The sequence below is a fragment of the Osmerus eperlanus genome, chromosome 19 (assembly GCF_963692335.1).
Source record: "Osmerus eperlanus chromosome 19, fOsmEpe2.1, whole genome shotgun sequence".
Taxonomy (NCBI): domain Eukaryota; kingdom Metazoa; phylum Chordata; class Actinopteri; order Osmeriformes; family Osmeridae; genus Osmerus; species Osmerus eperlanus.
The window spans coordinates 8,771,444-8,799,391 of record NC_085036.1 but is presented as its reverse complement, the minus strand read 5'-3'; the positions used below and the strand labels follow the sequence as shown (position 1 = coordinate 8,799,391).

The 27,948-nt window shown below is 53.4% G+C and overlaps 1 protein-coding gene across 1 annotated transcript in view; it reads right to left on the bottom strand.

Annotated features, from left to right (window-relative positions):
* The window catches only part of uvrag (UV radiation resistance associated gene), a 73,768-nt gene that overhangs the window by 26,528 nt on the left and 19,292 nt on the right, over positions 1–27,948 (bottom strand). The window contains 6 exon segments of the mRNA XM_062485585.1: positions 3,064–3,139; positions 12,564–12,729; positions 15,390–15,450; positions 15,930–16,017; positions 19,257–19,341; positions 24,056–24,182. Of these exon segments, the coding sequence (XP_062341569.1) occupies positions 3,064–3,139; positions 12,564–12,729; positions 15,390–15,450; positions 15,930–16,017; positions 19,257–19,341; positions 24,056–24,182 (603 nt within the window).

Genomic DNA, 27,948 nt, shown 5'->3' with positions numbered 1-27,948 from the left:
TAACCACTAAACACAGTGGCTCCCCAATGACTCACAGCCTTGTTTTATTGAGCTCCAGTTGCCACTCCTAATGGCCGCGCAGCTCTGACGTCCGCTCCAGACCACCGGCATGGCACCAGGCCTGAGGTGCATTATGGGAAACGCGCTCAAGACTCTGGAGGTGAATGATTGAGAGCAAGTGGCAGTTCTCCCCCCCCCGCCCCCCCTCCCCATGAGGCCTGCTGTGGCGCTGTGCAGGGCTGCCTCATTCATCCACTACAGATTGGTGCCGTTTTAATTCCCAGCACTACGTTTCCTGCTCCCAGACCAGGAAAATACGATACCCCAGGCTTAGCAACTGAAGGCTAATTGTTATGGCCCCCCCATCCCCCCTACCTTAAGACTTCTTGTAGCGTCTGTTGCAGTCTAATCAAGCCCACATGCCTGTTTCACAACGGGCTAGCTTAGCGGATAACGCAGGAGGGGGAGAGTGAACGCAACACATTGCAGGGCTCCAGGCTTCCGAGCACTGCCTTTCCCTAGGAGCCGGCCTCGCTAACTTGGCTAATTTGTCTGTGTGAACGCAGGATTGGCGGTTTTAGCATATCTGCCCCCTGTGGCGTAGGATTTCAGGCCCAGTAATAGGACCTGTGGCCTCTTGCTTTCGAGGAGGGAGCTTCCAGACGCCATTCGTTTATTAGCCAGCCTGGGCGCTATCACTCTGAGGTGAAAACACAGGAAGGCCCCCAGGAGACAATCACAAGGCATTAGCAACACCTAAATCATGGACTCTGGGGACAAGAGGGGCCAAAGTGAAAACATGCATGTTAACGAACTTGGAAATGTCTCCAGCTCAAATCCTACAACTCATTTGGGTGTCATTGCCGTTAAAACATTCTCGGTTCAGATTTCAAAAAGAATCAAAGCATTTGGGGGGGGAAAGGGCTCCGGTCGGAGTTTCGCAGGCGTTTTTTGCTGAACAAAAGACCTCAAGACTCCAACACGAGAGGCTTTTCCCACCTGCCATCCAGGGTGGTGCTAACCCTCCACCCGCGTTATGACATGAGACCTAAATAAAAACAACAATGTCTAGTACTGCTACTTCAAAGCAGGCCTCCCCTGCTGAGCCCCTGATCTCTCGCCAGCTCCTCAGTATCACTTTCAAAAAACCACGCGGGACAACTTAATAAGAGATGAACGTCTAATGTCTCCCAGCCAGCCAGCCTGCCAGCCAGCCAGCACCACTGTGAAACCAGACCTCTGGATTGCGTCAGCCAGTAAGACGCTAAGGTAAGTAAACTTTTCTACACTTCTGCTCTGGACTTCCTCGGCCAACCAACCTAGGAACGACATTAATCACAAAAGGGGAAATGAATAAAATAAATAAACAATAATGACAAAAATAATAATACGAATAATAACAACCAGCCCTGAGTGATCTGGTGCCTGTTGGTAAATCATATGAGAGTGGAAAAGCCAGGCTCAATTTTCTAATACAGCTGTGGTCAGTGAAGCAGTCATTTCCTAATAAAGACTTGGGCAAATTAACAAGAACCATACTCTCGTCTCAGGGATGAGAGGAAAACCAGGTCTCCGTGATAAAGCGGTTTGAAACGCCAGGGTCTGAAAACCCAATTAAGAGAGTTTTAGAAAGAAGGAAACGATACGTGGCGTGACAGTATCGTGTCACTTCATGCATTCCCCGGGATTTTCGTCCGGCAAAGGCGGACCATGTGTGATGTGGAGGAAGGGAACAGGCGGATCAGACACAGACGGGTATGGTTTCACGTGGCATCAGAGACGCACCGTGGAGAAGCTGTCCTTGTGGTGGGTTCCGCTCGATCGAATATGACATGTTTACCACTTTTTTCCGTTCTGGAACGATGCTTAAAAATCAGCGTTGTCGGGACGACGTGCGCCGTTGCCCGTCGTGTTGCTTTTCGAGTTGACTCGCTAACTCATCCCAAGAAATGTACATACGCGCTCTCACACATGGAATGCATAAGACGGTGCCTTCAGAAGAGCCCGTGACCTCACGCTGTAGGAATGCTGGGACACTTTGGATAAGTCGGCATAGTTGCTCAACGGTAAGAATGAGATTTCCTCCGGCTCATTACAAGTCCGTCGACAGCCTCCCCTAGTCTCCTCTCCCTGACATCCAACAACCTGCGCTGGGGATGAACCCAATGGATTTAACATCTGGGAGAGGGCAGGGCTAGACGAGCACACTGTCCTCTGAGGAAAAACGGAAAGAGAATGTTACGTCTGATTTACATCACAGTAGGTGTTTTCCTGGCCCTCCGTGTGCATGACTGCAGGCTAAATCAGAGCAGCAAATCTCCCACACAGAGAGCTACCTTGCCACAGAAACTAGACAGTTACTGCGGTACTCAGGACTCCCATCCAAGTCATACACTTGGCAGAGGTGACGGTGGCCTGTAATGGTATGAACGTCACATTTAATTTGATGTTGGAGTATTTCACCAAAGTTACAGGTCACCAGGTAATAAATGTACACAACCATGGAAATAAAGTGTGTGAACCTCTCATGCATCGTCAACCAAACTAAACTGTTTATTGAATTCGGTTCAGGCACCTTTTTTTTTTTTTATTAAATAAGAACATGCAGAACTTTTTGAATGTCTTCAAATATTCTGCACTGAACATAAAGCTGGTTCTGCTGTACATTCCCCCACACCCCCCCCCCACACACACACACACGCACACACTCCTCTTTACATTTATCTGAAGGATGAAAGGCTGTATCTGACAGGATAAGGCAAGTCAAGTCTTCGTTTGAAAGCAGCCACCTGTCTGTGCTGATGGGCTAATTCATTAGAGAAGCTCCTACTTTCCCTCTCTCTGCTTGGACTGGGAGAGGGACGGTGGATGGAATGCACACTTTTCTACACGCCGCTAAATGACACAGGGAGGGGAGAGGGAGAGGCAGAACTCAAGATAGTGGAAATATTAACAGTAGCCACTCCCACCCAGCAAGAGAGGAATTCACCTTTACTGCGGGGAGCCCCTGTGTGTGTGTGTGTGTGTGTGTGTTTGAAGTAGACACAGCAGTCCATTTCTCACCTGAGCAATGTTCTTGTTGAGCAAGTAGACGCCATATTCAAACTGAAAGCGCTCTCCTCTGGGGTAGAGAGGGAACCTGTGGGGGAAAGAAAAGAGGGGGTGGGGGGGACAGGAAAGAGGAGGATGAGTCGGGGGTGAACAGAAGCAGGTGGCTCACATGGGCCGGTCCACCAGTACCGGCTGAGAGGAAACCGAAGCCTGATAGATTGCCCGACTTCATACAGAGCAGCCCCAGGCTCTCGGATATAGAAACAGTTACAGAGCCCTTCTAAGAATCATGGGCTTGTAACACGCGTGACGCGACGGACTTCCTGCATGGGAGGGTATTAGAACAGTATGTACAGAATGTCCAATGCGGTATCCAGACACAGACGAATGGGTCTATCCAAAACAAAGAACATGTTCACGCGGTGTTAGTTTGATTTTACGAGATTCGAAGACGTTCTCTGGTTCCATATGGATTCTGTGTATGATTAATTTGGGGGGGGTGGGGGTCTGGGAGCCATGGTCCCAAGCCCCGGCGGCTGTTTATTCAACAGTGCCTCAACATATGGTTCTGGAAGGCCCCCGAGAACGACCTGTGATCCCATCCACATCCGCTTGTTAAACCGGGATATCAGACAGGGCTACCGGGCCATCAAACAGCCGGTTCACCTGGTTCAGACGGAGCTGGAGAGGGGGGAGCCCCAGGTGGGAAAGCCCCGGGAAGAGAGGCGTGAGTGGGGGATCATGGCTGACGGGGCCCCCCGGGGGGGGGCTGACGGGGCCCAGAGAAGACACAGCTGTCATCCCCTGCGATGGCTGAGGACTGGAGGAGTCAGCTCACCCTGTCATTATGGGCTCGGATGTGCCTCGACAGGGTGCGCTGCCATGGGAGACGGTGGACAGCGGCTTGGCTTTGGTCTGATCACACACATGCATAGACACAGGTTACGTTCACAGACCAGCAGACCACTGGGAGACTCACAAGCCCAGAGAGACCCTGGAAACGCACAGACACACGCTTGACCTGATAAGACGTTGTCGGGCTGAGGGTCAGAGCTGTCAGAAGCAGCCATCAGATTGTGTGGAAGTGAACATCCGGCAACACTCTCTCTCTCTCCCCCCCCCCCCCTTTTCCCTTCGTTATCTGCCATTCCTGTCAGGGGCCATGCGGGGGGGGGGGGGGGGGGTCTCTAAGGGGGCCAGGGTCCTGATCTACTGCTAATCCTGTGTGAGAGGTGACATGGCCCCTCACTCTGACCTGCAGGTGCCAGGGGCTGGACAAGTGCTCTCTCTCTCTCTCTCCCACACCACACAGCAGAGTGCAACACGTCAGCTTCTTGAGGGGGCGGGCTCCGGTCCTGCATGTATGTATGTGGTCCTGAAAGCTCCACAGATCCGTTTCACACGCCAAAGAGAGACTTTCACAGCTCCGCCTCTTTACCCCCGGGGGGACACACTCACTGTAAACTCAGCCACTTCCGGAGGTTTCCGCAGACGTCACCTTTAAGCCCTTCCCGAACATAGGCTAACGACATGGAGTGCACGTATAAACGTCCTGAGCGCGATCACAGTCGGTTACCATGACGGCCTACAGTAGGCCACACAGTCGGAGACACTTGTTCTTCACATGGGAAGTTCAGCCAGGCGCCCAGAGGAAGCCCCCCCCCCCTGCCAGAGGTCACATCCCAGCACCAGGAAATAACCGGCACAGGAAGAATAACATATCAAACGTACCCTTGCACTTCAGGTATTCCGAGTACCACTTCCCCCCCTGGACAAGATACGTTTTGTTTTGCCGCCGCACAGCGGGCCTGAGAGACGTCAGGAGCGCTTAGACAAACACCGACTTCTGCTCGTGGGCCGCCCAGATGCATGCGCGCACACCCGCAAACGTGCGCGAGCAGACACGCACGCACGCACGCGCATGAGGTGATTAATGACCGCTGTCCAGTATGTCTGAATCACACTGGAGGGACTCTGGTTCACCAAACACATGGAATTCCTCCGAAAAATGTCCAGCAGAGTCCAATATATTATTATACCCTGATGGACGGGGGGGGGGGTCAGGGGTCAAGGGTCCTACTGGTAGGAGAGGGGAGAGAAGAGGAGGGGAGCGACGAGGAAATGGAAAGAGAAGGAGACCTGATTGAGGTAGAGAAAAAGATCTAGCCATGTAAGTGTGTGTGTGTGTGTGTGTGTGTGTGTATGCATAGGGGAGGGGTTTGCAAATCTGCCTGGCATGCATGTGTGTACTCACAGATGCACACAAACACTTTCTGGCTTCCCACAAACCTAAAAGTCTACTGCCCTCTTCTGAGTTGCATTAGAATCCCTCCCTTACCCCACACATACACTGATCCATTCCCCTTCTTTCCTCACCTTTGTTTCAATAGCTCCATATATCCTTCTCCCACACCTCCCTCAGGAGGTTATGCTGAATGGCTGAACTGCCCCTGATATCAACGTCCGTCCGCAGGAGACGCTAATGAATAAAACACGAGGTCTGCTTTCATTTCGGGTTGGACGTTGTTGCTGCTCAACCTGGAAGGACATGTCGAGACCGCAGTCAATCTCCCCCCTTCTTTTTCCCCAATCGAAAAAGCCTTCCGTCCCGCTCTCCCGCATTCCGTCGTCTCTCTCCGTCGCACGCCGGTCTCTCTGAAAGACAGGCGGCGTGCAAGCCAGCCAACCCCCTCGCCGTACAGACCTGGAATTAATACGCGAGGACGACTCGAAGTGTCCGAGTCGTAAAAGCAGCTTCTCAGAGAGACCAGCGCCTCCGTCTTGCCTTTATGGGCCCGGGGTATTTACCCGGGACCCTGTCTCTCTTCAGCCTCCAGACCTTTTCTCTCTCTCTCCTTCTTCACAGACGGAGACGCCTGTAAAATGTGTTCGAGCGACCCTCGTGAAGACGGGGAAACAAATGCAAAGGGGATAAACGCTCTGAAGAGGGCAGAAGGGACTCGGCCCGGGTCCATCTCTCTCTCTTCCCCGTCTCCTAACCTCTCGTCGTCCTCTGCTTCCTCCCTGCTGTTGATGGGAGACGCTCGTCGCAGCGGGCCGGGGTCACCGTCCCGGGCACACAGGGAGGACCACCAGAGTCTGACGGAGGGGCGGATAGATTCATGGAGCCTTCTGGCAGGCGACAACGCGTGATTTTTTATTTTTTTTTCACGGCCGTCCATTAAGTGGGACATTCCGATTTACTGTAGACTGGCTCCTTGTGAGGGGGAAGGGGGGCGAAGGTATTTCAGTCCAAAAGGCCCTGCGACGGAATTCTAAAGCCTTTTGGTCTGTTTGGCTTTGTAAACACGAGCTGCTGAGGGTATGGGTTACCGTGATTGCGTGCGGTTTTGGAGACGAGTGGACGGCGAAGGAGCCAACATGGAGGGCGGCGGGTCCAACAGGAACCTCGACCTCTCGGCGGAAAAATGTCCGCCTTCCCAATAGACGGGCCTGTTAAAACAGTCTATTACAGAGCGGTGAACAGCAGGTCACCGGGTGTACCTTCGCACAGACTATACAGTCCATGTAAGTATGTTATAGGGCATGTCTCTTTCCCCCGAGGGCTGTTGTGCTAAGTACTAGCTCTGAACGAGAGGAGGATCTGGCGGTGCAGGTGGGTGGTCGACGGAGGGGAGGGGGAGGGGGGGGGGGGGATTTGCTGAAAATATCCTGGGTGAGTCAGTGACCCGCTGTAATGTATACACAGGCAGTGTTCTCCACATGTGTCGGAGCAGACTGTTTACACGTCCTAATTAATAGTCTTAAGTGTGTACAACAACAGCTCTGGTTCACATGGTAAGGACATACTGTAGCAGCCGCAACCATTACCTCCTTACATCCCGTACTCTGAGGTGGTGGTGGTGGTGGTGGGGGGGAGAGAAGTTCCCCCAGAAGTTTCGAGAATGTCTTTAATGTGCAATTTCAAACAGTTTCAGGGCCATAAATCATCGAGGCTGCTTTTAAAAAACACCTGCCTCGCAACTGTCAGCCCCTAATGGCAGCCGTTACTATATAAATCACAGCGAGCTGTAATTTCCAATATCGAAGAAATGATTACACTGAGCATCTGTCAGTGAGTGCTATTTTAATGGCTGGAGCTGTGCTCACGGTCGGGTGACTGTTATGCCATTCTGGGGCGTGCTGGGGGAAAAAGAGAGAGTGTGTCCAGACTGATGGGCAGGTTGCTCGCTCTGTCAGCTTGGGTTTCTCATCACAGCTCTTAAGAATACCCAGCCGCTCGACTGTACCTTTTTCTTTCTCCCTCTAGGCCTGTTCTCTCTCTCTCTCTCTCTCCCCCCCCCCCCAATCCCCCCACTCACTCGCTCTGTTCTCTTTCTTCCCCACTCTCGCTGTTATCTATTGTCTCTCTCCCGTTCCCTCTCCCCCTCCTTCTCTCTGTGTTCTCTCTCTCTATAGCTGTACAGTAATTAGAAGCAGGTCAGAACCCAGAGGACAGGATCTCAGCCTGGCTCAGAGGGGCTCCACGGGAGCCATCTTATTCATCACAGGTCATCTCCACTTCCCTCCACATGCAAAGCCTTTTAAAACGCCAAGCAGACACACACACACTAGCCTATATAAAAACACGTGTCCCGTTAATGTGGCCGTATAACATTGAAAAGTTGCTGAATCAGAGGGGCGGCTGTGGCAGTGAACTGACCCAGCTCGACGAAGCAGGTTCTGATGCCATCTATGGACAAGCTCAAGGATGCCAGGACTGACCTGGGGCCAGTGGAGTTATTCCATTATGTCTTCACCGGCTACACCAGATAGCATTTGAAGGCGGATGCTTATTGTTAGCGGTTAAATGAAAGAGGCCGGTCTGTCAGACCGTTTCTGAGATCTCAAAGAAGGAGGAAGGCCGGATGCGAACAGGGCTGTGGTTCTGAGGACCAGAGCGGAGCAGCTTCTAGCTCTCTCCGCATGCATTTAAGAACACACGGAGTGCCTTCACGTCGTAAGAGCTTGGACCAACCGCTTCCTCTCACCTCCAGGGGGATCATGGATCCAGGGCGATCATGGATCCAGGGCTGGCCCCTGAGGGGTGAGGGTGTGTGGGCACACGGGGGTCAGGAGAGAAGCCTAGCCCTGGCGGTCCATACCAAGCCCCTGGTTCTCTGAATGAGACACAGGCTTGGCAGGCCCGGGTTGTGGGGCAATCGGGTCCCCGTACAACTAACCCGGCGCAATAAACAACGATGGCGCCTCTGGGCTGACAAAACCTCTCTTATCCGTTCTTCCCGTGGTCCTCAAATAATGCAGCACGGAAACGGTTTGTGTGAGCACGCGTGCCTGCCTATAGTTTGTGTCCTGTCACTGAGGAGCGCACACACACACACACCCTACCCACCATCTTCTGTGGCTGCTATGTGGCCCTGATGGAGGGGGGGTGTATCGGCCCCCCTCTCCTTCTGCCCACATGGTCCCTGTTAGGAGACGTGAAAGTGCTCCAGCCCGTAACAATAACCTTCTTCTGAGCTCACAGGTTCCTCCTAGACCCTCTCTACACAGCTTGGTTCCTCCTCCCCTGGCCCCCCGCCCCCTCTACCCTCCTCTCACTGGCACTCACATTCACACACCACCACTGCCACCACCAGCTTCTATATACTTAAGCCACGCATTGATGTGTGAATCCCTACAAATTCAGTATTTCTTTTTTTTTTTTTTTTTTCTCTCAACGTCCCTTCATAAAGAAAATCAGGCACCGAAAAAAATGGATTGGCCTTATTACTCCCTAGTAAAATCCTGTATGAGGCAGCGCTTGGTTTTAATGGCCAGGCTCTGGTCTCAATCATCCAGTGGACATCTGGATCGCATCTCCTCTGGTCTCCGCCATGCAATCAGACACACCGAAGCTGGGCTCTGCTCTGCTAAATGTGGGCGCAACGTGTCGTTAGAGACCATTGCATCCAGAGAATGTTCTAGACAGGCGGGAGAGGACGGCTTCGGAGATGCTGAAACGCGGAGCGTCGAAGGTAGGGTTCCAAAATTCCAAGAAGCAGTCCAGTCCTGGAGTTGCCGTTGGTGCTTGAAACAGAGGCCCCTGCCTGGGTGTAAAGGCCAGTCCAGTTCAGCTCGACACAGGTCTGTAAGCTTTCACCAGGGCAAAATGGCCGCCGACATAAAAGCGAGCCGGTCATTATCCTGACTTGCAATTCCACAACCGCGACGTGGAGTGGAATATAGCAGTAATGCCCTCACTCTACAGGTCAGTCACATTTATATGCCTGGCAGAGAATGGAGGGCCCTAACGATTTTTAAGGCACCAATTAACAAGCCCCTTAAAAAAAACAAAAAACTTTTATGCTGAATTGGAATCCTTGTTCTGCTACACGGCCTGAACAACTGTAGGTGGTACACAGAGATGTCATAGTTGGCTCCGGGGGAATACGAATGTGAGAAATGTCACTTCTTTAAAAAGAGGACTGGCGAGGGGGGAACAGTGGAGGGGGGGGGGGGGGGGGGGGGCTCCACGTACAGGGAAGCCCTGTGAAGGCCCGAACTGTGGCCCTGAGCTCCGTCTAGTGGGGACAGCATCACTGGGACCCAGGCTTCTCTCTCCCGACTACACAGGAGCTGCCCATGGAACAGAGCAGCTTGGCGGGGGCCAGGTTTCTCAGGGCCCCTGGCCTGGATGTGGAGCTCCAGAACAGAGCGGGCTCTGTACGCGTGCCACATTGATCGATCGGCCCCCGTCAGCTAAATCCGCCGTGCTTCAAGGTACCTGTCCGCTACCACCTCACTTATCTCCATCGACCGGCCCTTTCCAACACTTTAATGGCTCTTTCCTGGGCTAACCCTGGTTGCTTTCCATCTTCCCACACATCGTTGGGTGTGTAGCGGCGGTCTTCTGGGACCCTGGGGGGGGGTTGTAAACACAAGGAGGGGGGAGGTGAAAGGTCGTCAGGGTGTTTGGCCCTGCTCTGAGCCACCTGAGGGTGGTGGTGGGGGGCCTTCATCCCAGGGCTGGGTCTATAGTACACCCCCCCCCCCCCTCCCCCTGTTTATTTTCTCTGATGTGCCTAGTGTAAATATCCTGCTTTAATGAGCCTGGAAATGCATACAGTGCAGGAAGGGTCCTGGCTGTGGGGGGCTGGAGACACGCCCCTACCCCGCCCCCCCCCCCCGCCCCAGAGATACCCTCCAGCTGCCATTATGACATAATGACACGCTCCAGGGGGAGAAGGAAAGGACACAGGCTAGACACACACAACGTTCTATCTGCATGCTTGCGTCTGAACATGTGGGAAAGTGTGTTTGAGTGTGTGTTTATTTACACACTTCCCCCCCTGTCTGGAACATACAGATGTGCAGTGTGGCTGTGGGGAGAGCGTGGCAGGAGACACACAGGACGCTCCGGGGGTGGCTGTTCCAGCCAAGGTCAACATGTGGGGGTCAGGCAGGGTCAAGGGTCAAGGTCATCCTCCTGTCCCAGCCGAAGAGGTGTGAACCAGCCAGAGGTCCTGGGGTCTAGAGGGCCCGGCTTGTTACCCGGGTCTTAATGACAAAGAGGTTTGAGGTCTGCTTGTTCTCGGGGTTCTCAGTTATTAATAGAGCCAAATGAGCCCTGCTTGAGCTCTTCAAAAGACTGGCCTGTTTCCCCTACAACACTCCCCCACAGCAGACACCTCTCTGTCTAACCTGGGCCTTCTGGCCATTAGCGACCACTCCACAGGACCTTCCAGCAGCCCCCTAACAGGCCTGTGTTTGTCCAGACTGACGACCAGCAATGAGAGAACAAGCCGGCGAGGAGGCGCGCTGTCGTTCAGTAGGCTGAACCCCGACTTCCCAACACCCCGGATACGTGAGGCCCAGCCTGACTTCCCAACACCCCGGATACGTGAGGCCCAGCCTGACTTCCCAACACCCCGGATACGTGAGGCCCAGCCTGACTTCCCAACACCCCGGATACGTGAGGCCCAGCCTGACTTCCCAACACCCCGGATACGTGAGGCCCAGCCTGACTTCCCAACACCCCGGATACGTGAGGCCCAGCCTGACTTCCCAACACCCCGGATACGTGAGGCCCAGCCTGACTTCCCAACACCCCGGATACGTGAGGCCCAGCCTGACTTCCCAACACCCCGGATACGTGAGGCCCAGCCTGACTTCCCAACACCCCGGATACGTGAGGCCCAGCCTGACTTCCCAACACCCCGGATACGTGAGGCCCAGCCTGACTTCCCAACACCCCGGATACGTGAGGCCCAGCCTGACTTCCCAACACCCCGGATACGTGAGGCCCAGCCTGAGCGCAGGGTTTCATGGGTTAACGTCTGCAGCCGACGTGAGCCAGGTGAGGGCCGTCCACGCCGAGGGGAGAGAGAGGCCGTATAATCTGAGCAAGCTGTGCCGAGGGAGAGAGAGAGAGATCATGAGGCGCCGACAGTACATAGCGTGGCAAGGCGCAATTCTGCAAAAAGCCCCCCAAAAAATAATCATCTTTCTTTGTGCGTTCCTCGCGATTCATTGACTGTGAACTAACGCTTATTAATCAATCTAACACCGAGCATGCCGACATCCATACCCATCACCGCAGAGACTAATTATACCAATTTGGACATCATTCGTTCAGTGCCTTGTTGGTGGTGAAGGGGGGGGAGAGGGGCTGGTTGGGGGTCCTTACCATGCACGGAATGAAGGAATGCACCATGAATACCTCTGAGCACATGTGCGCCCCAAACATGCAATTATCCCCATCTACAGGAGCCTTTCACCCCAGCGTGATGCATGGTTACCGCACCAAAACAGATACAAATAATAATTTCAATAGACTGGCCTGCACTGTAATTGCCCCCCCCCCCCACCAGCCTTGATAGAGCCACCGCGGAGGCCTCCGAGGGTGTATCTTCCCGTCTCCATGGCAGCCACATCATCCGCACGTCGTAAAGCAGTCGTCGTTCAGGTAAACCTGTCTGCGTGCAGTGGGGGTAGAACAGATCGCACCCTCAGGGGACCGGGGTCTGGGACCAGTGTCTGTCTACCAGGAACACCAACACAATCCTCTCCTTTATGACTGTCGAGCGCTTCTTGGAAATCACAAAAGGAGGGGGACTTTTTTTTTGTTAGCAGTTAGTGATTGGGAGGGGTTCATTAACAAGAGTGGGGCTCACGCGATCAAACGTGCTGCTCAGAGCGGGAGCCAAGCCGTCTGCACGGGCATCTAGCTTGGTGGAGAGGACGGGTCACATGCCATTCACTGGACCCTCTCTCTCTCACACACTCTCTCTCACACGCACACACACTCTCTCTCACACACACACACACACACACACACTTCATCTATCCCCCATGTGGCATTGCTATTAGCCTCATTTTAAGAGTACTAATTTAGCCATATTTTTTTATAAACGTATACCTTAATGAATATCAGATAGAGTTAGACAGATTGAATTAGAGTTCTGCTATCTTGACTGAAGTCCATGTCAGTGAGACTACACGTTTACGTAATCAGATACTGCTCTAGAGAACTACAGTCAAGGTCTAAGGTTGAGGTGATTGGGTCTTACTCTCTCTCCTTCTCGCTCAGCTTGTCGGTGATGGTGTCCTTGATGGAGGAGCGCGAGCCCTTGTGGATGACCGGGTACCTGAGGGGGATCTGCAGGAAGCACGAGATCATCAGGACCAGGTGCGCCGTGTAACCCAGGGCAACCGCCACACTCCCGTCATCCTTCGCTGTGGCACAAAACACAAACAGAGGGTTCCGTTATTTTACGCCTCGAAGGTTCTCAGAGTGTGTTTTTTTTATGTTGGCTAAAGATGTTAGGGATAAAAATGCTGGGGTCACAATGCTGGTTAATCATTTGATGAAGTTCACCGCGGTAAACATCCCCACACGTAAGGCAAGGCCAGAAGTGAACACGGATCCAAATGAAAAGCAGTCGGTGTTGTGCCACATCAGAGCTTCCAAAGCAGCGGGGTCAGAGATGCTTGGAAAACGAGCAGATTTCAAGTGCCATAATGAGGCTGTACTGCCCTAATAATTACGCAGTTAAAATGTTCTGTTTCACGAACACAAACACAAAATAAAGACTCCAGACCTACAAAAGCGTTTTGGTTACCAAGTAATTAGGAAGAAGAGGGGGGGGGGTTAAACAAAAAATGAATCCCGTTTATAACGACAAAGGAGGCAAAATGTGTTACTGGTGACACGGCATGCGAAGCGAATTGTTTGGAAGCTGCAGAATATCCAATTTACTTCAGAAATGTGCCTGAAAAACAATTCCATCATGTAATACCAGCCCCCTCTGGCCTCAATTACATTTTAAGGGGAAAATTAGACGGTTTTGTGATCATTTCAGAATAAGAAACAGAGCACCGGCCTCAATGAAAGAGAACCGTTTTCCTGATGGCACATTAAGTTGTTGAGCGTTTTCAACAAGCAGCAAGAACCCGCTCCGGGCGAAGACTCCATGCTCTCCAAATCACAGTGCTTGTGTGCCTTAACGCTCTGCAATAACAGACCGTGGCCATGCTCGATCCTAGCCTACGAGACTCGTACCGTATGTACAGTGCTGAGACCGGGACTCTAATGTAGACCATCCTGCCCTGCAGCCCTCCTGTCCTCCCCCCAGCCCCAGCCCCAGCCCCAGCCCCAGCCCCAGCCATCTGCACGTTTCCAGACCTGATCAGCCAGACGCAGGCTCTCCCCGGGGGCGGGCCCCGCCGAAATCAGTCGAGGGGTCGGAGGTGAATCCTCCATGACGAGTCGGGGTGGTGGAGAGGGTACATGCTCATTCCCCCAGCCCAGCTCACCCCCCACACACACACACCATTTACCAGTTCAGTAGACGACAAAGAGAAGCCATGTCTGTTAAGGTGGGGTGAGGCACGATGGGGTTGGACCCCTCTGTCTCCCCCTCTCTCCCCCTCCCCTCCCTCCCTCCCTCCCTCCCTCTCCCTCCCTCTCTCCCCCCCACACACACGCATGGGCCTCCAGGCTGAGAGAGGGGGGGGGGGGTGGGTGCTAAGTGAGTGGGTTAGAGCGCCCCCCTGTAGGCCCTCTCCTAGGTCTACTGCCACAGCACCACATGCTGGGTGGTGTACTCACTACCTGGTCCCAGGAGGCACGGGGGCGGGAGGAAGAGGAAACCGCCCGCCTCGCCGGGGTGCACAGTCAGAGCTGCAGACACAGACCAGCGTGTGGGCGCTCACGCCAGGGGGGTGGGTTCAAACTGGCTTTAGCAGGTGTGAGTGTTGAGGGGGGGGGGCAGGAGGCCTAACAGCAGTTGGACAGGGGCAAGCTGCTAAATTCAAGTGGATGTGAGCGATTTGGACGTGGATGGGTGTGGTGAGAGAGAGTGAGTGTGTCTGAGAGGAGGGTGGTGGGGGGGGGGGCAGGGGGGGGGGTGTAGTGAGTGTCTGTTGGAGAAGCACCCCAGTCCAAACCTGGCTCCTATTACCCCTCCCCTTTCACTTCCAGGGCTCTTTTGAAGTCATGTTCCCTTGGCTGAGAAAGCCAAATCTGATTTCCCACAACACGGTGCGACATGCAGGAAATGAGATGAATAACGCTTTCCAAATGTAACTCTCCCCCCCTCTCTCTCCTCCTCTGGAATCATCATCATCCTCTCATTCAGATTCCTCACGGTGTAAACACACACAATTATATAGAATACACACACACACACAAACACGCCAACTCCTCATTTGCTTCAAACCACGGCCAGTCTGACCTCCTACGCAGGCTGATGATAATGATACTGTATACATAAAATATGGAACATCCATCCCAGGGTTGGAGCGTGAGAGGGCCTGTGGAAACGGCCCAGCAGTGAGATGTAGAAACTGAGAGTCATAACAGTGAAATGGAGGCCAGCCTTTCTCAGCCCCCCCCCCTCCCCCCCTCCCCCCCTCAAATCCTTATGAACTAGCCCTGCACTTTTTTTTTTTTTTTTTTTACTAAATCCATCTTGAAAGTTCAAGTACATCGGAAGTAATTTCCCCACATTCCTGGGTGATGGGGAGCACCTGGGGGGGGGGGGGGGGGGGGGGGGCGTGAGGACAGCTTCCAGTCAGTGAGGACTGCTGGGGGGACTCGGGTGAAGCCGTGGCTGTGTAATGAGTCTATTATCAGGGTACTTCATCTGGTGTGTGCCCAGCTGGCTGATCCTGCCGGGGGGTCCTGAGGCCCGGACGCTCCTGTACTCCTGCTGTTTGTCCCCTCTCATAGCCCCTGACACGCTGACGGGCCCAGACACGGACACACACGCACCATGTAGACACACACACACAATGCAGATACAGAGGCGGTAATGTAAGATATCCGAGCCTGAACACACACAAGCACACACAAGCGCGCAACACGGCCCTCAGATTCTAATCAGATGAGTTACCTTGGAAATCTTCAGAGTTGGGCAGCTTAACACCGCAGATGACATAATCAGCCTGATTGGCCTGTGGAAGGAGATGAGAGGGGGTTATCTCAGGGAGGACGATCCAGAAACAAAGATCCACGTCAAGAGGTCGTCTCCTCTAATGACCACTGTAGAACCTATTTAACTAGACTGAAGACAACTGTAAAAAATGATATCAAGTTTGCGCTGGTTATAAAACATGGCACAGAGATTGAATTGAAGCACATTTATTGCATATCATGACTTTATTAGGGTGGGGTGTGCAGTACTGTAGCTTCAAGAGCAACACAGGAAATTGGGATTATGTCATTCTTCCTAAAAAGGGTATCCCTGCTCACAAGAAATGTGGAAACCCACATGGGCCAATAGAAAGCACTACAAATATTTGATAATACTGTACTTTTTTTTTTTTTTACAATTTTCAATGGTAAACCAGTATTGAGTGTGCATGTGTGTGTGCTGGTGTGTGTGCGTGTGTGTGCGTGTGTGCGTGTGTGTGCTGGTGTGTGTGTCACTCACCACGTCGATGGGGTAGATGTAGGAGAGCTCTGACAGCAGCTGACGACAGCGGAAGGTGAGCTGAGCGTTGGACTTGAGGAACAGCTCTCTGGGGAGACAGGAGCACACACACACACACACACACACTTCAGAGAGAGAGAGAGGACTGGGAAGGACAGAAGGAGGAGAGGGTGTTGGAGATGATGGATGTGGGGGAGACAGAGAAACTATTGAAGTTGGGGATGGGGAGGGACAGGGAGATGGAGGAGGGTGAAGGGGGGGAGGGGAGCAGACGCGGCCTTACCCATGTTTCACCTGTTTCAATTGAAACGGGCTCCGCCCTCCAAGGGGGACCCAAACCGACCAGCACATATCCCATTCATTTTCTCAGTAGGATATTGATTGTCAGCCATAATGTCTAAGCCATCCAAGGTAGACTGACCACGAGCTACGAGGTTGTGAAACGAAAGTTTCTGCTCCTATAAAAGCCACAAGTCCGTATGAAATCAACCTTGTTGTCTGCGAGCTTCTGTTGAAATACTACACTACCCACAATCCTAAGCAAAACAACACTGACTGATATCTCTGATTGGTCAAACTCGTGGTTACCATGGCGACGTTTACCGCCCCCGCGATCAAGGTTAAAATGTTAGTTTGAGCAGTAAAAGAAATGAAACTTGTATATGCCAGTAGTGCTGAAAAACTAGCTAAAGATATCGGACAACAAAAGAAAAGCTTTATTCAGTCTGCCAAAAGTGACCTCTTTCTTTGGTCCAGCATCTGTAGAGCTGCTGTCACTGCTGTCGCCGGTAGGCAGCCGGTAGGCGACAACCGGCGACAGCCGGTGAGCTGCTTCGTTTGTGATAAGTTCGGTTCAGTGTCAGTCAGACTCTTTTTCTTCTTTGCTTTTGTTAAATAATTCAAGTTGAGGGGATGTTTGGGCTGTATATTTTCAGCTGTCAGCCCAGACAGTTGAAAATATACTGCGCAAATCAATTAATCAGTGAAGTTGCCGTGCGTGAAAGGGCGAGGCTTATTCCAAAGTAAAACGCTGTATAAATAATTGTATATCGTTTCAATCATGGTTGGATTATTTCTATGATGAGCTGCCCTGTTCATGAAGCTGAAGTGCACGTAATAAAATAATACACCATTGATGCAAACCAACAGCTTTTGCTTTTTCTGCTCTATTATGTTTATGTTTTATATGGGTATGGGGCCCATATTACTTATTGAAATGGCCCCCAGATGCTTAAGGCCGCCGCTGGGCGGGAGACAGGGTTATGGCGGAGAACGGAGGGGAGAGAGGCAGGGAGATGGAGGAGAGAGTGAGGTAGAGCGAGGCAGGGAGATGGAGGAGAGAGTGAGGTAGAGCGAGGCAGGGAGATGTAGAGAGTGAGGTAGAGCGAGGCAAGGAGATGGAGGAGAGAGTGAGGTAGAGCGAGGCAAGGAGATGGAGGAGAGAGTGAGGTAGAGCGAGGCAGGGAGATGGAGGAGAGAGTGAGGTAGAGCGAGGCAGGGAGATGGAGGAGAGAGTGAGGTAGAGCGAGGCAGGGAGATGGAGGAGAGAGTGAGGTAGAGCGAGGCAGGGAGATGTCGAGAGTGAGGTAGAGCGAGGCAAGGAGATGGAGGAGAGAGTGAGGTAGAGCGAGGCAAGGAGATGGAGGAGATTGAGGTAGAGCGAGGCAGGGAGATGGAGGAGAGAGTGAGGTAGAGCGAGGCAGGGAGATGGAGGAGTGAGGGGGAGGAGGAGGAGGCAGACAGATGGAGGAGAGGGTGAGTGAGGCAGGGCAGTCAGAGAGGTAGATAGGGTATGGAAGTAATGAGGAGTGACGGTGTGTTGACGGCAGGCGGAGAAGGAGAGGAGACCAGCAGGGTTGTTAGTTTTGGCTCCGCCTAGACGAGAGAAAACTAATGGCCCCGCACTGAATCATCTCCACAGTAATTGCAAGAGCAACTCAATTATCATAACTGCAAAATTACCAGTCACTCCTCCCCCCACCCCACCCTCGAGACAGGCCCAAATGATCAACCCCTGGCCCCTTAGCCCTGCCCTGGCCTGTTCCATTACCACAGCTGGTTGGGGGGGTGGGGAGAGGGGGGGGGGGGGTCATCCGACCTGCCAAGGTGAGAAGGGGAAACGTCTGGAATAATGTTGACTTTCCCATGTCCACCTCTGACGGAGAAGGTTGTGACTTCAGAGAAAGTGTGCGTGTGTGTGTGTCTGTGATCAAGTGTGAGAGAACGCGAGTGTCAATAAAGTAGATCTTGTGTGTTCCAGCCAGTTCTTGGGGATTGGGGAACGGCCCATCATCTCACACAGATGAAAAGGCCCGCTGGGGGGAGAGGATGGGGGGGATGGAGGGATGATTACTGGATGAGACGGGGTCTTTCCTCCCCCGCTCTGGGATCCATTACCTATCCTGCTCTCCGTGCGGTCGCCGAGCCTGTGCCACAGAAGGTGGTCATGGGTGATCTGAAGACATCTTATTTTCTCTGGAGACGAGACCATACGAGATTACTTTTCAGAGTAATCTCCAACCTCATCCTAATAGGCTTTATTTTATCTGTTAGCTTTAGGCCGCAGATGCAAGGCCTCCGACCCCCCCCCCCCCCCCCCCCACCACAACCACCCTGAAGTTAAAAGGCCCCAAAAAAAGAATCCCCAGCAACAAGCTTCGCTAACTGTATTTTCGCTGCGAACTCAGAAACCTTCAAACAAACACTTTGTGGCCTCTCTGAACCAAAATAGACATGTTCCAAAGGGGTGGATGTTAGGCAGATGCACGGGTGTCACAGTTAATTTCCCTGTTGAGTGTGTTGGTGGAGGGAGGGAGGGGGGGGGGGGGGGGGGGGTCTGTGTGAGGCTTGCAGGCTGAGGTGTGTGTGCGTGTGTGGCCCCCGACCGTAGCGGAGCCCGGGCTGTGCCCTGCCGGCTGCCAGGTACTCCTCAGACAAACAAGCGGAGTGTCCAAGGCTGGCGCTGGAGGCCGTGTGCCTCCCCTGCGGGCCAAGGCAAACACGCGAGGACCGGCCCCTGACGCAATCTGCTTACTCTCTCCAGGGGCCGGCTGGAAGACGCACGCAGCCAGCGGCGCCGCCGACATCCCCTCTTTGTCGAGGACGGCTGCAGTCTCACGGCGGCCGTTTAGAACAATCGACGAAAGCGTTTTAGAGCAAGTTCGTTCCGTGGGGCCTGGCTAATTTCTAGCAGGTGGTGTGGGTGTGTGTGTGTGTGTGTGTGTGTGGGTGTGCAAACAATTGTGTGACAATGTTTGTAGCAGCGTGTTTGAGACGTGGAGGGGGAAGTCAAATAAAAGAGCCAGATAATCACAGGTTGACACATACCTTTTGGCAGTGCATTCTTTCTGCTGCTCTGCTAACGACTCCTTCTCCGCATCCAGACTCTGGTGAAGGGTGGAGAACGCTTCCTCTGGGGGGGGGGGGGGGGGGGGAGATAGAGGAGAGGAGGGAGAGATGAGCGGATAAGAGAGGGGGAGAGAATAGGGGGGGAGAGCAGGGGGGGAGGGAGACAGAATGAGAGAGGGAGAGGAGAGATTACCAGGTGTGTTTCGTCCTGGAGAGAGTTCAGAGACAAGAGGGCGTGTTTGGCATTTGATTCAGTTGAGCGTTAAACACTGGTAACACCCACCCCACGATAACTTTCATCATTAACGACCATTTCCTCTCCGCACAACATATAAAAACCCATCCGAACACAAATAACGATGACAGGCTTTGCTCAAGTTTATAAACACTTACCGGCCTGAAAAAAATAAAACTTCTTCATAAGATAAAACGGTAACAGTTCTGGATCTAGAACAATGTGGAGTATTGTGCTGTTGGTTATTATACTGTTAGTTTACCATTCCTTTTTCAACACAAGGCTCAATCACTGAGCGACAGGCGGTACCAAACAAACTTCAACATCCCATGATGCCCCTCTCATTGTTGGCAGGTTATATGTACTGAAGAACAGATCCAACAGTCTGATACACACTTGGTGCACTGGCCCAGCTGGTTCGAATGACCCAGGCCTCCAGTGCATGGTACCTGTCAGAAGCACTCTGCCAATACAGGCTTCCAATACAGGGCGGGGAAGTGGGGGCTAGGACAAATCTACATCAAATTAGCTAAGGAAAAGATTGTGTCTGGGCAGATTAGAATTTCGGTTTTTAAGACGCAACTTGAAAAGCATCCCCCCCCCCGCCCCCTCGCGAGCACGAGCCATGAGAATCTGTTCAACTTTTATGTAACGCCCCCCCCCCCCCCTCCCTTCCCTTGGCCATGTCCAATGTACACATCAAAGTCGAGGCCGACAGACCAAGACAAAATACCGCTGTCGTGTAGAAACAGGTCGGGTGTGGGTGTGTGTGTGGGTGAGACAACCCACCGCACCGCACAGTAAAGTTTGACTCGGGTTAGTCACGCAGTGTTGGAGATGTTGTTCCTCTCCTTCCCCCTGAGACGCCATGATATCAACCCGCTCCACGTCCACACACCCTCCGATATAACATCATACTGTCTCAACCCCCTTCAGCAGAAGACAAGAGGGCACAGAGACCTGCGTGAGAGGTTTCATTAAGAGGAAAGCATGAGAAAGAAAGATGGGAGAGAGAGAGAGATGGGGGCATTAAAGAGCAGACATCCTGTGATGTTTCACGGCTGTTGATATCGGGCGAGGGTCAACGTGAAGTCACTTCCCCCTCTCCTTGAGGGCCGTGCTTCCCCTTTTATCAGGTTTAATGCCGTTCTCCTCTCCTCCTCTCGCCCTTCATCTCTCCCCCTCCCACCGTGTTTTCTATTCTAGTGTCTCAATACACCTGGTATTTTATCACCCACTCTCACTTTATCCTTTCCCTCCCTCCCTCCCTCCCTCCCTCTCTCCCTCTCTCTCCCTCCGTCCTGCTCTCCTCTCCCCCGTCCTGATGAGAGGCCGGGGCAGGATGTGTTTCACTCACGCTCTCCCAGAACAAAGGAGAGGCGAGGGGCCGGTCCGCAGCTTGTTCTCCACAGAGCGATCCAGCAGACCACCTCTCACTCTCACACACGGAGGGGAGGAGGGACGCACAGAGGAAGAGAGAGTGGGAGAGAGAGAGAGTGATCGTGAGAGAAAGAGAGAGAGGGGGATTTGAAGAGAGAGTAAGAGTGACAGCGAAAAGAGAGAGCTACAGAGTGAGAGAGAGAGCGAGCGAGACAGAAAGAGAGTGAAGAGCCTGTTCTGTAGCTCCCATTAGCTCCTGTGGGGCCCACATCACTCCAGCCCTGTAATACCCATCATTAGCCAGGCTGTCAGGCAGAGCCACCTGTCAACGCAGTCTCCACCTTGTTCTTAAAATGGTGGTCAGCTGAGGACCCTGGGGTATGTAGTTCTCGTAGGAAGTTTTTTTTTGTGTGAATGACAAAAACTACAATGTTACACTTTATAAAGTGTCAGATATCTTAGCTATTGACCGACACGGTGCTGGAGTACGAGTGAAGCTGCTGTAAAAAAATAAACAAACAACTGGTAAAGAATTTTCACAGCCCTGATTTACACAGCCTGCCTGTAGTGGACACGGACATTAGGCGAGTGGAAATTGTGACCCCACAGGGAGTATTTATTCTGGAGGTGGAAAACAAGGCTTGAGAGCGAGAGGGTTTCTAAAACAGCGACGCCATTCCGGTGCTGTCCATGAAGCCCACGATCAGGACGGTGGACCATTTAACGGCTGTGTTTTTATTGGCGTGTTACGCAAACACAGAAAGTGGGGTCAACCATCACGGCAAACCAGCGAGCGCTGGACGGTTTGTAACCTGCCTTCAAGTTGAAACGGCAGGTCTGCTCACACTGTAGGACGTGGGCCCGTACAAACACACACAGCCTGCAGGAATTTCACAGTGTACACAGACACCCATCATCTATATGTTTGGCTTAACTACCCAGTTAGTTCTCAAAGACCAGGGGTTCTGAGAACAACAGGCTTTCCGAGGGAGATAAAAGGCGGGAGACCAAAGCAGTTCCTCCACGGCGCGCAGCAGCAGTACCTGGGAGCACAGCACTGGACTCTGTCCAAAGGGACCGCCGCTGAAGAGAAGGCTCAAGGCCTGTATTTATCGAGCTGGGGGTAGTGATCAGGAATTCGGTCCCTTTTAAGTAAGAGGATATGAAGACGCTGGGCGCCGGTCTTTGATCAGGTCTCTCAGGTCTTAGACCCTGAGAGAGAAAAAAAGGGGCGCCTGGTCTTTGTAGTTCCCCGTAATCATACGTGGTATTAACCAGTCCCCCTCGCCGGGGGAAACCCTAGCACCGGGCCTCGGCCACGCCTCCTCCATCGAGCGCAAAGCACTCGTTCCTCCCGTCTCTCCTGCTTCGGTACACACCTCTCCTCCTTCGACAAAGGACGCGAATGCGGTTCCTCGGAGCCGGGGTCTGAGTGGTGACAGCTAAAGAGGGGGGAGGGATTAAGGGCCATTTGTCAGGATTGGGACACAAAGACAACCTTTCACTGACCTCCCCCCGCCCCCGCCCTTCCCCCAGAGAGGTGTGTTCACGTGTGTTTCAGTCTGAGTGTATGTGGGCATCATGCACTCTATGTGCGCGTGTGTGTGTGTGTCATAAGCCTATGCTTTGCTGCTGAATTGCGGCGAGTCAATCATTGACTCCTCAAAGAGAGAGCCTGGCTGTGTACGCTGCCCCGCCCCTGGGTCAACACATGGGCCGCATCCATCTGGCTCTGTCAGAACCCCCCCCCCCCCACCCCACCCCCCTCTTCTCAACCTGCCTGCCCTGCTAGACAAACACATGGAGGGGCTGGGCGGGAACACCCGGGGGGGGGGGGGGGGGGGGAGGGGGAGGAGATGGATGGCTCATCCAGAGGAGGGGGGCTTTGAAAGGGAACCGGGCGGCCAGGAGTGTCAACACTACCTGGCTCTGGATCACTCAGGACAGGCCTCTCCCTCCAAACAACTCTGGTCTCTTCCTGTTTGCCTCTTGTTTACCAAGTGCCCTCTGGCATGACAGTGCAGCCGAGACCAGGATCAGGATGAACCCCGAGTGTGTACTGTACAGCTGTGCTTCGGCACTTGGCAATTTTCTCTTATTTACAGTTGTCTCATTTCGCAGATGCTCCGAGCGAAAGCAGCATGCAAATATTGTGAAAGTACAGGAAGAGCAGAAAATCAAGGATCAGCAGTGCACCGTTAGAAAAGTCACTGGACCATCTTCTCGATCCCAAATCTCTCAGGTTTTGGGAAGCCTGAGAAAGCTAAACACACATGAAGGGAACGTGTTATGGTTCACACATGTACCGCGCGGTAGGATCTACAACACGGCTAGCCCTGTGTGTGTGTGTGTGTGTGTGTGTGTGTGTGTGTGTGTGTAACGTACGCATGGGAGTGGGTTTTTCCAGCACAGTGGAATTAAAACATGAACTCCGCTCACAGATGTATTTCCCGGTGGACACCAGGGGATATGCAGCAGTTAAAGTAGCCAGTAACGCTGAAAGCCCAGCCCAGCATCTCAGACATGATACACTCTGCAGTTATGGACTCCATATAATTTAACCAAACGACACCGTAAAAAAGCTAGCGGCTACCCCTCCCAGGGGCTGCCCTCCCAGGGCCCCGCTAGGATGACCTGGCTGTGCTACACAGAAATGCCTCTGTCTGACTTTGTCGCCACGGCGAGGGAGGAAAACGCCATTGAGGTGTGACTCAGGCCCTCCACAGGGGAGGGGTGGGGGCGAGGGAGAGGGGTTTCCTGTGTGCGTGAGGTGAGGCACTGTTCCTGACTGGACTCCAGTGTACATATAGACACGCAGGGACTTGTGGACAGTTAGGAGAAGGTCTGGGGTCCATGGAAGTAGACTGAGTCAGTGTCCCTCGGGGATAGACGAGAGGAGAGTTGGAACTTGGCACGCTCAAAGTGATTCCCCAAATATTTTGCTTCCTCGCCCACCCTCGAACCTTCCTTGGTTTTCCAGTGTGTCACACGGCACGCCAGTTTCCAGAGTCGGCGGGGCTGGGCGCGCACGCGCGCGGCGGCGGCACACACTCGGCAAACAAGGGAGGTAGAGAGACGGGACGGCCGCGTGGGCTTCTTGTGGGCGCGCCGTGGTCGCCCTGGGGGAGTGCCCCCTCCTAGCCCCCCCCCCCCCTCCTCTTACCTTTCCTCTGCAGCAGCGCTCTCTCTTTCTGCCGCAGGTCGGTCTCTCTGCCCAGGGCCTTCCTCTGCCGCTCCAGCTCACAGTGCAGCACCCCGAGACGCACCTGCATGCACTCCCTCTCCTTCTTCTGCACACGGGAGAGAGGGAGAGAGGGAGAGAGAGAGAGAGAGAGAGAGAGACAGAGAGAGAGAGAGAGAGAATGAGAAAATAACAGCGAGAGAGAGAGAGAGAGAGAGAACAGATCAGAAGAGAGAGTAAAGACAAATGTGAGAAATAGGAAAGCGAGAGCAAGAAACGATACAGAAAGGAAGGGGGGGGGGGGGTGAGAACGAGAGAGCAATTGAGAGAGAGAAGACAACATTTGCGATTCAACCGCAGAGGCTTGTGCTTTTCATTACCCACAAACCCCCCACCCCCCAAAGTCCCATTAGCTCCCTCAGAACAAGCCACCTAATTTAAACCCCAATCCCGAGACGAACGCATTCGCCACGCTGCCTCTTCGCAGCTCCCACTGTCAGGACACGATGAAGACAAAAGGACGAGAGCATATGAGGACATGAGAGGGGCGCTGGTGTATTTAGGAAGGTCATGATCAGAGGGGGGATTACAGGAGTTGGCCAGCAGGCCGGGGTTCAACCAGGGACTGGCAGGGATCTGAACCCTGAGCCCTGGTGCTTCTCTCTGGCCGAACTAGACAGAGCACAGGCCTGGGGGTTCAGGATGTACAGTACGATCCAGAGAGAGACTGGAGGAGGAGGATAAGCAGGGAGGGAGAAGAGGAGGGCAAGAAGGGAGGGAGAGAGGGAGGGCAAGAAGGGAGGGAGGGAGTGATGACATCTGAAAGAAGGCGAAGAGAACAAGGTGAGGGGAGGAGGAAGTGAGAAGGTCTAGGGAGGGAGCACCGGAGGTGTTCAGAGTTCCTCGCCACCCTGGCAGTGTGCTGGCTGCAGATGGATCACGTGTGAGTGACTTGAGGGGACGGGGTGAGAGAGAGAGCACCGGCCAGTCAAACACAACCGTGATCATGAGAGGACTTGACAACCCACAGAGAACTCGATGCGTTGATATTTAAAACAAAGTCATTCCAAACTAACAGCCTAGCACCTAATCAACTAAGGTTGATGGGGGTAGTGTGTGTGTGTGTGTGTGTGTCCGTGTCCAGATGGCCTCCAAATGGTCTCCGTTAGAGCAGAGGAGGAGAAGCGCATAGGGAGATTGTTGTGCTGCTGTGAAAAATTTGGTATCCTGGTACATCTAGAAACAGCAGACTGGCAGTACTGTGGTTTGTGGGGGGGGGGGGGTTGTCCTGGGGAGAGGGGGGACGAGAGGCTTGTGCTTTTCATTACCCAGAAAACCCCCAAGTCCCATTAGCTCCCTCAGAACAAGCCACCTAATCTAAACCCCAATCCCGAGACGAACGCATTCGCCACGCTGCCTCTTCGCAGCTCCCACTGTCAGGACACGATGAAGACAAAAGGACGAGAAGGAGAGGCGGGAGAGCAGGGATGGGGTCATGTAAAACAACCCAGATATGTTGTCATTATGATCCATATCTGGCTATTTTTATCTGGGAAAATGTTCGGAGCGGTGGCCTCGTTTGCCCTTGCGCTAAGTTGTGTCGGTGCTTACCAAAGGCCTTATCTCATCTAACATGAGGACATGAGAGGGGCGCTGGTGAACCCTGAGCCCTGGTGCTTCTCTCTGGCCGGCCTAGACAGAGCACAGGCCTGGGGGTTCAGGATGTACAGTACGACCCAGAGAGAGACTGGAGGAGGAGGATAAGCAGGGAGGGAGAAGAGGAGGGCAAGAAGGGAGGGAGAGAGGGAGGGCAAGAAGGGAGGGAGGGAGTGATGACATCTGAAAGAAGGCGAAGAGAACAAGGTGAGGGGAGGAGGAAGTGAGAAGGTCTAGGGAGGGAGCACCGGAGGTGTTCAGAGTTCCTCGCCACCCTGGCAGTGTGCTGGCTGCAGATGGATCACGTGTGAGTGACTTGAGGGGACGGGGTGAGAGAGAGAGCACCGGCCAGTCAAACACAACCGTGATCATGAGAGGACTTGACAACCCACAGAGAACTCGATGCGTTGATATTTAAAACAAAGTCAATCCAAACTAACAGCCTAGCACCTAATCAACTAAGGTTGATGGGGTAGTGTGTGTGTGTGTGTGTGTGTGTGTGTGTGTGTGTGTGTGTGTGTGTGTGTGTGTGTGTGTTTTTTCTGTGTGTGTCCAGATGGCCTCCAAATGGTCTCCGTTAGATCAGAGGAGGAGAAGCGCATAGGGAGATTGTTGTGCTGCTGTGATAAATCTTGAAACAGCAGACTGGCAGTGCTGTGGTTTGGGGGGGGGGGGGGGGGGGAGTAAGTGATATGTCTGGGGGTGACCCAATGCCCTTCACTACTCTGACAGGCTCATGGCTGTCTGTCTGTCTCTGCCTGTCTCTCCCTCTCTCTCTCTCTCTGTCTGTCTGTCTGTCTGTCTCTGCCTATCTCTCCCTCTCTCTGTCTGTCTCTCCCTCTCGCTCTGCCTGCCTCCAAGGTCTGGGGAGCATCATCAGAGGGCAGGTCACTCGTCAACATCTCCACAGGGGGTGTCCTGCAATCTGCCCTCGCATCTCTCTCTGGGATCCATTGCTGGCCTGCGGGAGGCCTGCAGCGCTGTACACAGCCAAATGAGAACCAGCACGAGAGAGCGTACAGCAGCGCAATGGGAGGGGGGGGGGGGGATTGATTAGTGCGAGGGTACATACTTGAAGAGATAAGGTGGAACACAGAGAAGGGCCAGAGGGGCAGATAGGTGGACATCCAGTGGGGCACATACTTTGGGACAGATAAGAGGATGGAGAGAGGGAGGGATGGATGGATAGAGAGATAGTCCTCCATCCCCCAAACCCTCTTTAATTCCTCTGATCAGTATCGGGCTTCCCCGCTCTGGAGGCTAATGACACCAGAGCACCCTGGTGTACAACATGTCCCAATGAGCCCCACCAAGTCCCCTCCGCTGCCGGGAATGTTAACCTTGTTATTGAGCAGCCTTTATTTTGACAGTTGCCTGTGGCTTGTGTCCCACACACACCCACAGAGACACACAGACGCACACATGCCCAGAGATAACCATCGCAGGGCCTGGATCAGAGTACAGGCTGATAGGGCTCTTATCAAGGCCTTCTGAGGCCTTAGCGGCAAAACAGAGGGTGTCAGTCAGAGGGGCGGGCAGATAGAGCCTCCATCTCCCCCAGTGTCACGACCCTCATGTGGCGCAGGAATGCTGCCGCTCGCAGTGTTAGCCACCAGCAGCCCTGGCACGAATCGCACAGCCCAGGAGCTCGTCCTCTCAGTGCTAGCCTTCATAGCCATATCAGGCTTACATGTGTGTATGGGTATGGAGACGTGTGTGTGTGTTTACGTAGTGTGTGTGTGTGTGTGGGCCGTCGCAGCCGCCGCAGCGTTGCAGCGTGCCTGAGTCAGCGCCAAGATCAATGGACAGCTGGTCAGCTGAGCAAACAGGCAGAAGGCAGGACCCGGCCGTAACCCTGGAGATCAAGAGCAGAGAGTGGGTTGAGAAGGTGAAGAGGGCCAGGAGCCGCGCTGGTGGGCTCAACTCTGCCCTCTTTGATCCACACTCACTCCACTATAGTGGAGGGAAAGCCAGAGAGGGGGGGGGGGGAAGAGAGAGAGAGGAGAGAGAGGAGAGAGAGAGAGAGAGACGAGAGAGAGAGAGAGAGAGAGAGAGGAGAGAGAGAGAGAGGAGAGTAGAGAGAGGGGTCAAGGAGAGAGAGAGAGAGAGAGAGGGTCGGAGAGAGAGAGGAGAGAGAGAGAGAGAGAGGAGAGAGAGGGTCGAGAGAGAGAGAGGAGAGAGGGTCGGAGAGAGAGAGAAGAGGGGAAAGAGAGAGGGTT